The sequence below is a fragment of the Podarcis liolepis genome, assembly GCF_965112155.1.
Source record: "Podarcis liolepis genome assembly, chromosome: 18".
NCBI lineage: Eukaryota > Metazoa > Chordata > Lepidosauria > Squamata > Lacertidae > Podarcis > Podarcis liolepis.
In genome coordinates this window covers 2,845,246-2,861,922 of record NC_139572.1, presented here as the reverse complement: position 1 = coordinate 2,861,922, position 16,677 = coordinate 2,845,246, and the positions used below count along the sequence as shown (strand labels likewise).

At 47.1% G+C, this 16,677-nt stretch overlaps 1 protein-coding gene across 4 annotated transcripts in view; it reads left to right on the top strand.

Moving 5' to 3' along the window:
• Positions 1–16,677, top strand: part of TJP3 (tight junction protein 3) — a 48,954-nt gene that overhangs the window by 9,912 nt on the left and 22,365 nt on the right. For all 4 annotated transcript variants that reach the window (XM_083483689.1, XM_083483688.1, XM_083483690.1 and 1 more), the window contains exons 2-10: positions 4,767–4,823; positions 6,666–6,790; positions 7,539–7,641; positions 10,252–10,723; positions 11,545–11,648; positions 12,622–12,784; positions 12,884–12,977; positions 13,730–13,788; positions 16,541–16,616. In XM_083483689.1, the coding sequence (XP_083339815.1) occupies positions 4,776–4,823; positions 6,666–6,790; positions 7,539–7,641; positions 10,252–10,723; positions 11,545–11,648; positions 12,622–12,784; positions 12,884–12,977; positions 13,730–13,788; positions 16,541–16,616 (1,244 nt within the window). In that variant the 5' untranslated portion in view covers positions 4,767–4,775. The remainder of the gene's footprint in view (positions 1–4,766; positions 4,824–6,665; positions 6,791–7,538; positions 7,642–10,251; positions 10,724–11,544; positions 11,649–12,621; positions 12,785–12,883; positions 12,978–13,729; positions 13,789–16,540; positions 16,617–16,677) is intronic.

Below are 16,677 nucleotides of genomic sequence, written 5' to 3'. Positions count from 1 at the left end.
CCCTGCGAGAAGCGAGCTTACAGGGAACCAGGCAGAGGGCCTTCTCGGTGGTGGCGCCCGCCCTGTGGAACGCCCTCCCATCAGTTGTCAAGGAAATAAACCACTATCTGACTTTTAGAAGACATCTGAAGGCAGCCCTGTTCAGGGAAGTTTTGAGTGTTTGATGTTCTGTTGTGCTTTTAATATTTAGAATGAATTGATTTTAGACTGTATTTCAATTAATGTAAAAAAATTCCTTCCAGTAGCACCTTAAAGACCAACTAAGTTAGTTCTTGGTATGAGCTTTCGTGTGCATGCACACTTCTTCAGATACACTGAAACAGAAGTTGCCAGATCCTTCTATATAGTGGGAAGGTGGGGAGGGGTATTACTCAGAAGGGTGGTGGGAATGGGAGATTGGCAGATAGCTGAGATGAGCCTGTTGACGACTCTTAACGACTGTAATAGGTCTTACAGGAAAAGGCAAGGGGTGAGAAGGTGAGAATTAATGGATTGTGATTTTATGTAAACTGTGTTACTTTTACTGTTGTTAGCCGCTCTGAGCCCTGCTTCAGGTGGGGCAGGCAGGATATAAATATATTATATTATATTATTATTATTATTTATTTATTTATTTATTTATTTTTTATTATTATTCTGCTGGGAGCCGCCCAGAGTGGCTTGGGAAACCCAGCCAGATGGGCTGGGTATAAATAATAAGTTGTGGTGGTGGTGGTTGTTAATGCAATTGTAGAAATCTATGGTGCATTTGGGTTCTGGTCACCTCTCATCAAAGCGGGCATTGGAAAAAGTTCAGGAAAGGCGCCTCGGATGATCGAGGGGATTGAAAGGTTTGGGACTATTTAGTTTTAAAGTAAAGGGGCGTGAGGAGCAACATGATTGTTGTTGTTTAGTCGTTTAGTCGTGTCCGCCTCTTCGTGACCCCCTGGACCAGAGCACGCCAGGCCCTCCTGTCTTCCACTGCCTCCCGCAGTTTAGTCAAACTCATGCTGGTAGCTTCGAGAACACTGTCCCACCATCTCGTCCCCTGTCATCCCCTTCTCCTTGTGCCCTCCATCTCTCCCAACATCAGGGTCTTTTCCAGGGAGTCTTCTCCTGAGGTGGCCAAAGTCTTGGAGCCTCAGCTTCAGGATCTGTCCTTCCAGTGAGCACTCAGGGCTGATTTCCTTCCGAATGGAGAGGTTTGATCTTCTTGCAGTCCATGGGACTCTCATGAGTCTCTTCCAGCACCAGAATTCAAAAGCATCCATTCTCCGGCGATCAGCCTTCTTTATGGTAGCAACATGATAGAAGTCTATAAAATTCTGCCTGGCATTTAGTTATTAGAGTTTGGCTGAGAAAGGAGCAGCAAGCGAAAGATTTCCCTCTTTGCCGCCTCACCTGGTAGCTGCTATTCCCGAGTGCCCAGCGCATCAACTTCCATAAATACACAACTCTTATTATTGAGGGGAAGTGCGTGGAACAGGTCTTGGTGTTTCGATTTCTGGGAATGGAGTTGAGAGATGACCTAACCTGGGGAGAAAACAGCAAAGACCCGATGAAGAGAGCACAGCAAAGGCTATATTTTCTGAGAATCCTCCGGAAAAACAATCTCTCCAAGGACCTGTTGATGGCATCTTACCATTGTACTGTGGAGAGCGTATTAACTTATGGTCTGTGTGTGTGGTTTGGGAGCTGCACGGCCAGGGGAAAAACAATGCTGTCCAGGGTTTTAAAGACTGCGGAGAGAATAATTGGGCGCACTCTTCGCACCTTGGATCAAATCTATGCTTCCAGGTGCCATAAGAAAGTGGCAGAGATAGCGCAGGTTAGTGCACACCCCGGAAATGATCTCTTTCAGCTTCTGCCTTCTGGAAGAAGGTACAGGGTTATAAAGACCAGGACTAGCCGCCTGAGAAACAGTTTCTATCCAAATGCGATTTTGGTTTTAAACGCAGTGTGAGGTAGTCTCTAGGGGTTAAACCACAGAGCCTAGGACTTGCCGATCGGAAGGTCGGCGGTTCGAATCCCCGCAATGACGGGGTGAGCTCCCGTTGCTCGGTCTCTGCTCCTGCCAACCTAGCAGTTCGAAAGCACGTCAAAGTACAAGTAGATAAATAGGTACCACTCTGGCGGGAAGCTAAACGGCGTTTCCGTGCGCTGCTCTGGTTCGCCAGAAGCGGCTTAGTTCTGCTGGCCACATGATCCGGAAGCTGTACGCCAGCTCCCTTGGCCAATAAAGCGAGATGAGCGCCGCAACCCCAGAGTTGGCCACGACTGGACTTAACGGTCAGGGGTCCCTTTACCTTTAAGGTAGTCTCTATGGGAGTATATTGTATTTAATTATGGGGTATCAGAGTTTTTAGGAGGCTAACCAGGCTGGGATAGCCATAGCCGGGATAGCAGGCTTGTTGGTTTCTGAATGTCTGATGTAGATTTTTTCAGTTTCGTTGTTCTGTATGGGACAATGACAATAAAGATTATCGTATTGTACAGTGGTACCTCGGGTTACAGACGCTTCAGGTTACATACGCCTCAGGTTACAGACTCCGCTAACCCAGAAATAGTGCTTCAGGTTAAGAACGTTGCTTCAGGATGAGAACAGAAATCGTGCTCCGGCGGCGCAGCAGCAGCGGGAGGCCCCGTTAGCTAAAGTGGTGCTTCAGGTTAAGTACAGTTTCAGGTTAAGTACAGACCTCCGGAACGAATTAAATACTTAACCAGAGGTACCACTGTATCGTATCTGAGCTGCGGTGTGCCCTGGAGGGATCCTGTTGATCCCTTTTCAGGAGAAAAAGGCCGCTTGTGATCTTCTAGCCGCTGTTTGGCTCGTGCTTCTGTGAGGTCACGGAATGTCCCCCAAACATTCCAAGTTGGCAGGGGAGGAGAAAGGGAGCCGTCGAGATGTCAGCGGCTCGCTTGCCACGAGGAACGTGGAGTTGTTAGTTCAGCTGGGACGAAACTCTCACGAACAGGGGTCCCAGGGGTGAGAGCAACTTTGTGGGGGGAAATCTTGTGCTCGAGGGCAACACGATTCCTCCATTTTCATGGGGTCAGCCTAGATGACCCTCAGGCTCCCAACGATACGATTCTGCGATTCTATGCCAGAAGGGAAGGGTTGCGGAAGTAAAGGGCAGGGTATTGGGTTGTTGTTTTTATTTTGATTATATATTTTGCGGTTTTGTATTTTGGTTTTGTTCTGCGAACCGCCCTGAGACCTCTGGGTATAGCATGGTATATAAATTCGAATAAGAATAAGAATAATAATAATAATAATAATAATAATGGGCGATGGATTAAGGAAAGGGGGTATGTGGGTGTTTTTTAAAAAAATTAATCTTTATTAAACATCAGTCAACATCAATTTACACATAACTCATCATCTTAACTTAGATAATACTTATAATACAGACGATACAAACTACATTACAACACCAACACACCTTGGACACTAAATTCTGATCCTCCTCATTGTACTATTTTACATTTTGGTAATTTGTACACAGTTCATTATTGTTACTATCTTTTCCCCATTTCTTATCAAGAACATTCTGCTATAGACTTTCTTTGTATTTCAAGATTCATTCTAAGTCTGCCCGGAGTTGACCGTTGTCCCAATAGTTTTTAAGGTATTCTTTAAACATTGTCCAATCTTTATTAATTTTTTGTACTGAGTTTCCTCTTAATCTCCCTGTCCTTCTTGCGAGTTGTAAATATTCTGTCATTTTTGCTTGGTTTTTGTGGGGTTATGTCATCATTTTTCCACTGATTTGCTATTAAAATCCTAGCCGCTGTGGTTGCGTTCATGAAAAGAGATCTACGATTTCTCTTGATTTCCATGGACATACCGTATTTTTTGCTCTATAAGACTCACTTTTTCCCTCCTAAAAAGTAAGGGGAAATGTGTGTCCGTCTTATGGAGCGCATGCAGGCTGCGCAGCTATCCCAGAAGCCAGAACAGCAAGAGGGATTGCCGCTTTCACTGCGCAGCGATCCCTCTTGCTGTTCTGGCTTCTGAGATTCAGAATTTTTTTGTCTTGTTTTCCTCCTCCAAAAACTAGGTGCATCTTATAGAGCAAAAAATACGGTGCTTCTAGAGCACCCAAAATTCTCTTACGCTTCCACCACATGTGCATAAATGTAGTGAGTGTTAGTTGGCAATGGAGAATCGAAGGAAAGGGCAGAGCAGGTGAGGAAACTGAAAATCATAGAATTATAGAGTTGTGAGGGACCCTCAAAGGGACGCAGGTGGCGCTGTGGGTTAAACCACAGAGCCTAGGACTTGCCGATCAGAAGGTCGGTGGTTCGAATCCCCGCAATGACGGGGTGAGCTCCCGTTGCTCGGTCCCTGCTCCTGCCAACCTAGCAGTTCAAAAGCACGTCAAAGTGCAAGTAGATAAATAGGTACCGCTCCGGCGGGAAGGTAAACGGTGTTTCCGTGCGCTGCTCTGGTTCGCCAGAAGCGGCTTAGTCCTGCTGGCCACATGACCCCGGAAGCTGTACTCCGGCTCCCTCGGCCTATAGAGCGAGATGAGCGCCACAACCCCAGAGTCGGCCACTACTGGACCTAATGGTCAGGGGTCCCTTTACCTTTACCTTTTAAGGGACCCTCAAGGGGCATCTAAGTCCAACCCCCTCCAATGTGTAAAAGGGGCTTTTTAAGAGAGAAAATAGAAGCTGAATCAGACATTGATTTGACACAAAGGGCTAATTCTTCGGCTGCCTGCTCTCTTTCTGTTTGTGTATATCCCTGAAGTTGTTTCATAACGTTTTCCCTCTTCCCCTAGGTTGCAGACATGGAGGAGATGATAATCTGGGAACAGTATACAGTAACTCTAAACAGGGTGAGTGATTTGAGAAATAAGCAGAATAACAACAACAACAATCTTTATCTCAGAGACCCAACAAATCGTTACAAAGCAATACACAATTCAGACAGCCTACCTCCAGGTTAAACAAGCATTTTGTTCAGAATATAGGGATCATTGGTTCTTGCAACCGCCGATAAAAACCTCGCCACTGCTAATGTTCTAGCGTTTGTCCGGTCTTCCAATAGGAACCTGACATAGTGAGCCTCTGCTTTTCCCGGGAAAGGTACCAGCAAGAGTAGTATCAGTTCAGCCCTGGCTTGCTCGTATTTTGCACAGTGCAGCAAAATATGTTTTATGGAGTCGATGTCTTGAGCACACGAGCAAAGTCTGTCCTGGTAGGGAACTCCTCTCAACACTGCAGAAGGAAAGACGTTTAGTCTGGCTTTGGTGAAAAGCCTTTGATAGTTTGGTACTGTCAGGTTTTTAATGTAAGGTGTTAACTTAAAGACATGCCCATATTGTACCCCTACTGGCAGCGGACTACAGACTGCGTGTGATCGAGATCTCAAGTCACTGTGTGCATTATCCCATAATCTTTGCTTTAACATCCTTTTGGGCGCCTTCATCACCCAGGTAATACAGTTGGGGGGTGGGGACGGACACAGACCAATAAGCAGAGTAAGACCAAGAAATAAGCGGATGGTTTTCTGATTTGTGTGTGTGTGTTTGCTTTAAAAAAAAAATATTAATGTTTGAAAGGAGAAGGAAAATATAGTATACACCAGGCATGTCCAAAGTCCATTTTGGGGACCCAATCTGGCCCACCAGTCGGTTTAATCCGGCCCCTGTGGCAGATTATCTCCTGGGGTAAAATCCTACAAAAACCTCCACAACGCAACAGCTTTGGTTGGCCCTCACGGCCCTTCACTTCATCAAATCTGGCCCTCCTTGAAAAAAAAGTTTGGACACCACAGAAATGAACATCAAATATCAAGCATTTTTTAAACATAGATCACCGAGAATGATCTGCTCTGCTCATTAGGCAAGAGTCTCCTGTGCAGATCTTGTTTTTGCTAACTCCAGCTTGCACAGTGTGCACAGGTCGGCTCACTCCTGAAACTAAGTGACCCACATGCAAAAGTTGTCCTGAAAAGGTTCCTTGTCCTTGGTTTAGCATGGCCCAAAACCTGGGGAGTTTTCCCTTCCCCTCCCCTGGCACATCCACAAAGACGTTTGCGGAAGCTTTTGCACCCGTTTTTTGCTCAACCAACAGACCAACAAACCATGGTTTGATTATAAGTCTAGTTTTCTGGAACCATGGAAACCATGGTTGGTGAACTCACCAACCATGGTTTGATCTTAAGTCCAGTGTTTTGGAAGCGAACGAAGAGGAAACCATGGTTATTGATCCCAGAAAGCATAGTTTGATCTGAAGTCCAGTTTTCTGGAAGCAAAAGAACTGGAAACCTTGGTTGGTGAACCCAGAAACCATGGTTTGATCTTAAGTCCAGTTTTCTGGAAGCGAGCGAACTGGAAACCATGGTTAGGGAACCCACAAACCATAGTTTGAACTTAACTACTGCTTTCTGGAAGCAAGCGAACAGAAAACCATAGTTGCTGAACCCAGAAACCATGGTTTGATCTTAAGTCCAGTTTGCTGGAAGTGAGTGAAGAGGAAACCATGGTTGGGGAACCCAGAAACCATGGTTTGATCTTAAGTCCAGTTTGCTTGAAGCGAGTGGAAACCATGGTTGGGGAACCCACTAACCATGGTTTGATCTTATGTCCAGTTTTCTGGAAGCAAACAAACTGGAATCAAATTAAATTGGAGTGCAGAAGGGAACTGAGATCTGCTTTGGGCCTCTTTCCATGCAGGATCCCCGGAGGGGCTTTGGCATTGCCATATCGGGAGGCCGGGATCGCCCCAGCGGCGTCGACGGAGACACATCCATCATCATCTCCGACGTGGTGCCCGGGGGCCCTGCTGATGGCCGGCTCCAGTGAGTAGCCTTAAACCAGGCAGCTTTAGCAGGCTGCCAGGAAACCATGGTTTGATCTGAAGTCCGGTTTGCTAGAAGCAAGCAAACTGGAAACCGTGGCTTGGCGAACCCACAAACCATGGCTTGATCTTAAGTCCAGTTTGCTGGAAGCGAGCAAACTGGAAACCGTGGCTTGGCAAACCCACAAACCATGGTTTGATCTGAAGTCCAGTTTGCTGGAAGCGAGCAAACTGGAAACCGTGGCTTGCCAAACCCACAAACCATGGTTTGATCTTAAATCCAGTTTGCTGGAAGCGAGCAAACTAGAAACTGTGGTTGGTGAACCCAGAAACCATGGTTTGATCTTAAGTCCAGTTTGCTGGAAATGAGCAAACTGGAAACCATGGCTTGATGAACCCACAAACCATGGTTTGATCTTAAGTCCAGTTTGCTGGAAGTGGACAAACTGGAAACCGTGGCTTAGCAAACCCACAAACCATGGTTTGATCTGAAGTCCAGTTTGCTGGAAGCGAGCAAACTCGAAACCGTGGCTTGGCGAACCCACAAACCATGGTTTGATCTGAAGTCCAGTTTGCTGGAAGCGAGCAAACTGGAAACCGTGGCTTGGCGAACCCACATGGCAGCCAGGAAAGAGGGAAATGAGCTTTCTATGGAATCCTCGAAAGGTTTTTTTTTAATGGTTTGGGAGGGTCAGAATTTTTTTGTTTGCTGATCGCTCTTGGCCCATCTCACAAGGCTTTTTTTTCAGGACCCGGGACAAGATAGCCATGGTGAATGGGATCTCCATGGAGAATGTATCGTCCTCCTTTGCTATCCACACCCTGAAAGGCTGCGGGAAAGCCGCCAATATTGTGAGTAAGAGCAAGCGCCAACTCCTTGACGGCGACCCTCAGCCAATCGCTCTGGAAGAGGCATGCCTTTAAATTGAGCAACATCTCAGTGGGTAATAGCATGGGACTCTTAATCTTGGGGCTGTGGGTTCGAGTCCCACACGGGGCTGTTTCACGGGGTTGGCGCCTACCGACGCTACAATTCCCAGATTTTGATCGTCTCTGTGCAGATTTTGGGGCGGCTCCTTTCCCGGTGAGAGAATGGCAGCTCTGTGTGAGCTGATAACAATCGTTGAATTTGTTGGAAGGGACCCCAAGGGGTCATCAAGTCCAACCCGCCCTGCGATGCAGGAATCATAGCTAAAGTAGGCGTTCAGACATTGGCCTGTCTCGGGAGACAATGGAGGTGAAGTCAAACTGTTGGAAGGTTGCAGCGCCTGTTGTGGTTGTAGAGACTGATACAGGGTATTCCTGACACAGCATAGAACTATTATTATTATTATTATTATTATTATTATTATTATTATTATAGTGGTACCTCTGGTTACATACGCTTCAGGTTACAGACTCCGCTAACCCAGAAATAGTGCTTCAGGTTAAGACCTTTACTTCAGGATGAGAACAGAAATCGTGCTCCGGCAGCGTGGCAGCAGCAGGAGGCCCCATTAGCTAAAGTGGTGCTTCAGGTTAAGAACAGTTTCAGGTTAAGAACGGACCTCTGGAATGAATTAAGTACTTAACCCGAGGTACCACTGTATTATGATTATTTACATTTATAGGCCATCTCTACCTCTATCTTCCCGGAAGGGACACAGGCACAGGTGGCGCTGTGGGTTAAACCACAGAGCCTAGGACTTGCCGGTCGGAAGGTCGGCGGTTCGAATCCCCGCAATGATGGGGTGAGCTCCCGCTGCTCGGTCCCTGCTCCTGCCAACCTAACAGTTCGAAAGCACGTCAAAGTGCAAGTAGATAAATAGGTCCCGCTCCGGCGGGAAAGTAAACGGCGTTTCCGTGCGCTGCTCTGGTTCGCTTAGTCATGCTGGCCACATGACCCGGAAGCTGTACACCGGCTCCCTCGGCCGGTAAAGCGAGTTGAGCGCCGTAACCCCAGAGTCGTCCACGACTGGACCTAATGGTCAGGGGTACCTTTACCTTTACCTTTTTATCTTCCAGGAATCTCAAGGTGGCATTCATGTTTTCCCCACTTCTCATTTAATCCCCACAACCCTGTAAGGCACCAAGATCACCCACTGAGCTTTGTGGCCGAGTCGGGATTCGAACCCTGCTCTAGCGTCCTGCTCCGACACTCTAACCCAGCGGCTCTCAACCTGTGGGTTCCCAGATGTTGTTGAACTACAACTCCCATCTCCCATCTGGTCATGCCGGCTAGGAATGATGGGAGTTGTAGTCCGACAATATCTGGGGACCCACAGGTTGAGAAACACTGCTCTAACCATTGCACAACACTGCCTCACGGAGCTGTGGGGTTGGAAAGGGGCCTTTGGTGGGTTTTCTGCAACGGCACACTCCAGCTGTGATGTTTCAAGGCGGACTTTGTTGCGTCGGAGTGACAACAGCTGCAAGGAACCCGCAGAAGTGGGAGTCCCTGGGATTATAAACTGTGGGCTGTTCTAGAGCTGCCGTGTTTTCCGCTCTATAAGACGCACCAGACCACAAGACGCACCTAGTTTTTGGAGGAGGAAAACAAGAAACAAAATATTCTGAATCTCAGAAGCCAGAAGAGCAAGAGGGATCGCTGCGCAGCGAAAGCAGCAATCCCTCTTGCTGTTCTGGCTTCTGGGATAGCTGCGCAGCCTGCATTCGCTCCGTACGACGCACACACATTTCCCCTTACTTTTTAGGAGGGAAAAAGTGAGTCTTCTAGAGCAAAAAATAAGGTATTTAGCTGCATGAATGCGCAGAAACGGAGACTTTGAGGGAAAGCAGGCCTGCGTTGTCCGAGCCAGATATTATCCGACGGAACAGAGTTTCCACTCCTATCGCTGATTCAAGGCCATATAACTCCGACGTTCTCGACACATTCTTAACAAAATCTGAGTTAGCAGATTCCCCCAACCACACACTATTTTTGTGTCTCTTCACAATGTAGGCCTACTTATGACGTCAACGTCAAGATTTCACCCAGTACGGGGCCCTAGGGTCATCTAGTCCAAGCCCGGCTTAATCCGTTCCGGAAGTCCGTTTGACTTCCGAAATGTTCAGAAACCGAGGCGTGGCTTCTGATTGGCGCAGGCGCCCCGGAAACAATAGCTGACAGCCACAGTGGACGTTCGGCTTCCAAAAAACGTTCGAAAACCGGAACATTTACTTCCGGGTTTTTGGCGTTTGGGAAACAAGGTATTTGAGAACCAAGACATTTGAGAACCAAGGCGTTTGGTAACTAAGGCATTTGAGAACGAAGGCATTTGGTAACCAAGGCAATTTGAGAACCAAGGCGTTTGGTAACCAAGGCATTTGAGAACCAAGGCGTTTGGTAACCAAGGCGTTTGGTAACCAAGGCATTTGAGAACCAAGCCATTTGAGAACCAAGGCATTTGGTAACCAAGGCGTTTGAGAACCAAGGCGTTTGAGACCCAAGGTACCATTGTCTTCCGTTTTCTCCTCTCGCAGACAGTCAAGCGCCCCCGGAAAGTGCACCTCCCCGTAGCCAAGCCCAGCCCGCCCAAAAGCCTCCCACTCTCCAGCCCCGCTTTGCGTGACGGCGACTCCGACGAGGATGCCGGCTACCGGGCGCCTTCCGCGCGGGGCGGGTTGGTGGCTGGCGGCCGGCGCCAGGCCGAGGCGGAGCACAACCGCGGCTACGACGGCGACTCGTCCAGCGAGAGGAGCTCTGGGCGGCACCGGGACGAGGAAGACGGCCCCCGCAGGCACCCGGTCCGCAGCAGGAGGCGGAGCCAAGACGGCGGGCATCGGAGGCGGAGCCAAGACAGCGGGTCGGACCGGCAGCGCTTCACCAATGGGTACAGCCACCGGGGCAGCGCTAGCGGGCTGGCCCTGGTATCCGGGTTCAAAAGGCTTCCGCAGCAGGATGTGCCGATGAAACCGGTCCGCTCCGTTCTGGTAAAGAGCAAGGAGAGCGAAGGTGAGTGGGATTTCCACCCCGATTTCCCTCTCCTCTTTTTTTCTTTTACGTAAAGATTCTTTTTTTTATAGAATATTTATTAAAGTTTTACAAATTATACAAATTATATCACAGACAACAATAGAAACAAACACACACACACAAAAAAGGAACAAGTATAATTTCAGAACCTTATTTTCTTAAAACTTACTTCACCGACCTCCTCATACCTCCCCTTTCTGCATTCCCATTTCAAATATTATGTTCAGCAAATCCTCACCCTCAACCTTTCTTTTCTTTTAACTTAATCTTTACAGCTGTACTCCACTTAATTTCTAAAACCACATCATTCTATGGTGTGAATTTTAACATTTCACTAAGTGAATTTTAACATTTCGTCTTGTGAATTTTAACATTTCACTAAGATTCTTTGCCTTTTTAATATGACTTTTTATTAATTTTTCTGTTTTACAATTTCAGATAAGCATTTTGCATCCTTAAGAGATATATATATGTATGGATGTGTGTGTGTGTGTGTGTGTGTGTGTATTTTTTTTTTTTAAAAAATGTATTTTTCAAGTTTAATATTTCACTAATTTTATACATTTCACTAGTTTTACAGCCATCTTGACATTTTACAGCAATCTTCTGATTGGCTGCAGGAAGCTCCCACCTTCCTGGTTCCTTATTCCTATTTATCAATTCTACATATTCCATTGATTTATCTGCCTTCCCCCCCTCCCTCCTTCGAAAGCGCTTGGAGAACTCTTGCAGAATCTGCCGTTCATTTCACCCAAATGTCTTCATTTTTTCCCCCTCTCCTTCCTCCCCCAAAACTGCAGAATTTGGCTTGAAGTTGGGGAGCCAAATCTTTATTAAACACATTACGGACACAGGACTCGCGGCCAAGGACAGTTCGTTGCAGGAGGGAGACCTTATACTTAAGGTGAGTTGGGTGGGAGAGGGTCTTCGTTCAAATCTCAGAGCAATTACACCCGCAATTTGTGGGAATATTCAGGGTGGCAGGAGAGGATATATTGTTTATTAATATCCTTCCTTTTTAATACAGTGGTGCCTCGCAAGACGAAAAGAATCCGTTCTGTGATTCTCTTCGTCTAGCGGTTTTTTCGTCTTGCAAAGCAAGCCCATTGACGGATTAGCGGATTAGCGCTATTAGCGGCTTTTAATCAGCTTATCGGATCAGCTGATAAGCGGCTTAGAAAAAGGGGGGGAAAGGGAAAAAAACCAGCAGGAACTCGCAAGACCTTGTCGTCTTGCGAAGCAAGCCCATAGGAAATTTGTTTTGCGAAGCACCTCCAAAACGGAAAACTCTTTCGTCTAGCGAGTTTTCCGTCTTGCGAGGCATTCGTCTTGCGGGGCACCACTGTATTTGCTTTATCTTTGTTTATTCAATTTTCATACCACATAAAAAACGGGTAATACAGTGGTGCCTCGCAAGACGGAAAACTCGCTAGACGAAAGGGTTTTTCGGTTTTGCGTTGCTTCGCTAGACGAATTTCCCTATGGGCTTGCTTCCCAAGACGAAAACGTCTTGCGCTTTTTTCTTAAAGCCGCTTGAAGAGGCGCAGTTGCGACGGACCGTGCTTCGCAAGATGAAAAACATCGCAAGACGAAAAGACCTTTACATTTACCTAGAAATACATGAGATAGATAACTATGAAATGATTTTTGTGAGATTTAACAAGTTAACTCTTTACATTTGGGCAACTTTTCCGCTGTGGAGAAAAACAACCCTTTCCTTAATAGCAATTTAAACGATTCGTTTAACTAAAAGAATAACATGATGGCATGTTGGAGCTAGTCCTATACATTTCCTGACCTCCTAACAGCGCTCAGCTTAGTCGGCTTAGCGTGAGATAATGAATCTCTGGGTTCAAGAGAAACTCCTCTCTTTCCAGATCAACGGGGTGTCGAGTGAGAATCTGTCCCTGGAGGAGACGCGGCGGTTGATCGAGCTCTCGGAGGGGAGGCTGACATTGGTGGTCCTTCGGGATAACAGCCAATTCCTGGTTAACATTCCCCAAGTGAGAGATAGCGAGAGCGAAAGCTCCCATCTGGACGGTGAGTGAGGGCCAGGGAGGTCTTAGCACTTCCAGCTGCTTAGCGCTCGCAGAAGTGATGCGCCGCAAAATTATTTCTCTCTGTTTCCTTTTCCCAAAGACATCTCTGACCTCGGCTCGGACATCTCGCCGCCTCCAACTGCCCCAGCGAGTGGGCCGGACTCGCCGGGATCTCCAAAGTGGAATCCAGCCCCGTAAGCTTTTCTCTGAGATGCCTGGATGGGGGGCAGGTCTCTCATTTCCTTTGCCCTCCCGCCCCCCCGTCTCTCTCTCTCCTTTTCTCTCTCTCTCTCTCTCTCTCTCTCTTTCTTTCTCTCTCTCTCTCTCTCCTTCTGGATTTATTCTAGGCACGGCCAAATTTGCCTCGTTAGATAAGTCTTAAAGCCTTCCCACTCCTTTTAGACTACAGTGGTGCCCCGCAAGACGAATGCCTCGCAAGACGGAAAACTCGCTAGACGAAAGAGTTTTCCGTTTTGGAGGTGCTTCGCAAAACGAATCTCCTATGGGCTTGATTCGCAAGACGACAATGTCTTGTGAGTTCCTGCTGTTTTTTTTTCCTCCCCCCCTTTTCTAAGCCGCTAAGCCACTAATCAGCTGATCCGATCAGCAGGTAAGCCGCTAAAAGCAGCTAAAAGCCGCTAATAGCGCTAAGCCACTTATCAGCTGATCCGATCAGCAGATAAGCCGCTAAAAGCCTCTAAAAGCCGCTAATAGCACTAATCCACTAATCCTTCAATGGGCTTGCTTCGCAAGACGAAAAAACCGCTAGACGAAGGGAATCACAGAACGGATTCTTTTCGTCTTGCGAGGCACCACTGTACATCGGTTGGTTTATTCCGTAATAATTCTGTCCCTTTTGCAAGTTCCAAGCATAGCACTCCCTTCACTTTAATTCCAATTCTTCACTAGTGCTTTAAAAAAAATCTCCTTCCCTCCCCAAACCCAGGACCCTACAGCGCTCCGAGCGAACGTCACCCGAAAAGTCAATGACACCCCCACTTCGTGGTGAGTTCATCTCCTGTCTCTCACATCTCTCTGTCAAGGTGGCTGGTTTTTGGCTTCGAAGGAGGCTGGGAGGTTTTACGGCAGGGACTCAGGCCCTGGGGGGGGGGGTTTCAGGGTTCAGATGTGGCCCCCTAGACCTCTCAGTCTGGCTCCTGGATCCTTCCCCCCTGGCCCTTCCCCGCCAAATGTTTTTGCCAGGTTGCAAAGGGGCCCTTGAATCACACCTTTTGCGTGCCTGGGCAAAGGGTTTTGGGGTGGCTAGGTTTTCTATCCAAATGCAGGGGGGCCTTGTTTGTCTACCCCAGCAGTGGAGAAACCTCCATTTTGGGGGCTCGATTTCCCCCCAACTCCTTTTCTGCCCCTGACACCCTCCATAGACTAGATGAAGTCTCTGCCTTATCCGCAAATACTCCATAAACTGCAGACATGATGGACTGAGTAAAGGCCCCAATCACACATTCTATCAATAATAATAATAATAATAATAATAATAATAATGTTATTATTTGTACCCTGCCCATCTGACTCTGTTTCCCCAGCCACAACAGGCAGCTTCCAACAAATATAGAAGCATAATGAAACATCAAACATTAAAAACATCCCTGTACAGGGCTGCTTTCAGATATCTCCTGAAAGTCAGATAGTTCTTTATTTCCTTGACATCTGATGGGAGGGCATTCCACAGGGCGGGCGCCACCACCAAGAAGGCCCTCTGCCTGGTTCCCTGTAACCTTGCTTCTCACAGGGAGGGAACCGCCAGAAGGCCCTTGGGAGATGGACCCCGGTGTCCGGGCTGGACAATGGGGGTGGAGACGCTCCTTCAGGTCTACTGGGCCGTTTAGGGCTTTCAAGGTCAACACCAACACTTTGAATTGTGCTTGGAAACATCCTGGGAGCCAATGTAGGTCTTTCAAGACCGGTGTTATACGGTCTCAGTGGCCGCTCCCAGTCACCAGTCTAGCTGCCACATTCTGGATTAGTTGCAGTTTCCGGGTCACCTTCAAAGGTAGCCCCACAGAGAGCACATTGCAGTAGTCCAAGCGGGAGATAACCAGAGCATGCACCACTTTGGCCAGACAGTCAGCGGGCAGGGAGGGTCTCATCCTGCGTACCAGGTGGAGCTGCCCTGGACACAGAATTGACCTGCGCCTCCATGGACAGCTGTGAGTCCAAAATGACCCCCAGGCTGCGCACCTGGTCCTTCGGGGGCACAGTGACCCCATTCAGGACCAGGGAGTCCCCCGCACCTGCCCACCCCCTGTTCCCCTAAAACAGTCCTTCTGTCTTGTTATTCAACCTCAATCCATCAATCACCATCCACACCCAACCATTGAAAGAACTGCAATACCGCTTTAAACACTCCAGGAATTCTGGGAACTGTAGTTTTTATTCAGGGTGCTGCTAACTGTCAGGAGAACCCTGTCACCCCCTCATAGAACTACACTACCCAGCCTAACAACCAGTCCCTCTGTCCCGGGGAACTCTGGGAATTGTAGCCTTGGGGGGGGGGTCTCCTAAGAACTCTCAGCAAACTACATCTCCCAGGATCCTTTGGGGCAATCTGTGACTGTTTAAAGTGGACCGCTTCTGCTTTTAAGGGTATGCTATGGGTTCAGCTTTGGTCAGTTTGCCTGTGCTTTGAAATGGGCGCAATAAAAGAGCTTCTGCTCTGTCCAGGGTGCTGAAACCATATTGCGCCTCCGTGTATGTTTTAATAGTATTATTAAATGCCTTTTTTAATGCCGGATTCTTCGCTGTGTTTTCATATTCGGCTGGGGCAACCCAGTAAAATGGGTGGGGTACAAACATTAAATTATTATTATTAAAATGTGCGGTGCCAACGGGTTGCCTGTAAAATTGTTTTTGAGCTTTTTGGGGGGGACACCCACCCCTGCCCCCAGAACGTACGTTTGGGGGCTTATTTTTGCATTTTTTTAAGCGTTAAAAAACAATAATTCTTGCCTTACGTCCTGAGTTTGCCCAGACATTTTTCCGATCGGCAAAAATCCACCCAGAAGTCATTTTGTAGGGCGGTTACCGGGGAAGCCCAGGCGTAAGGCAACCCTACCCTAGTCTAGAAATGGAGGTATACTTGTGGCCAAGGGATGGAAAGATCACGAGGCTCCAAAAATAACAGATTGGCAAATCAAATTACAGGAATTGGTGGAGACGGCTCAACTGACTAGTAAACTCAGAGGAAACTCAAAGCAAAAATTTGCGGAGAAATGGGATGGTTATAGAAGATATGTTCAAAAATACAATAATAGTTTTGACTCCGTGCTAGCATTTGAGTGATAAAGGAACTAAAAGGAGGTGGACAACAATTAAGGGTTTATTATGTTTTCAGAATGTATTAGGAAAATTATATAGAAAGGTTTATTGTTTTGTGTACATCCAAAGGTAAGATAAAATATACGCAAAGGGACTTGACAGGAAGTCAAAGTTGAAGAAAAGATTTTGGAAGATAAAAGGGGGGGAAATATTTACTTTTATTATTATCATTTTATGTGCGGGTGTGTGGGTGTCTGCACATATGTGTGTTGTATGCAATGTTTGGGAGGAAATAAGACGGTAAATAACAAATAAACTAAATATCGATGTATGTAATTTTTATTTCTTAATTATATTTAGGGGTAGTATGGCTGTATTGTTTTTTGTAACGTAAAATCATTCAATAAAAATTGTTTTTTTTTATAAAAAGAAATGGAGGTTGTGGTTTTCAGATTGTCTCTGTTTCCCGTACCCTTTCCAGAAGTCCAAGGGAGCCCTGAAAATGACTATGATGCCCAAGCTGATGCCTTTGCTTCCCAGACCGGCACAAATTATGGGTAAGGAGCTTGACAGAGTCCTAGCGGCTCCAGAGTTGACCGCACGCATCCTGGCCCTGAG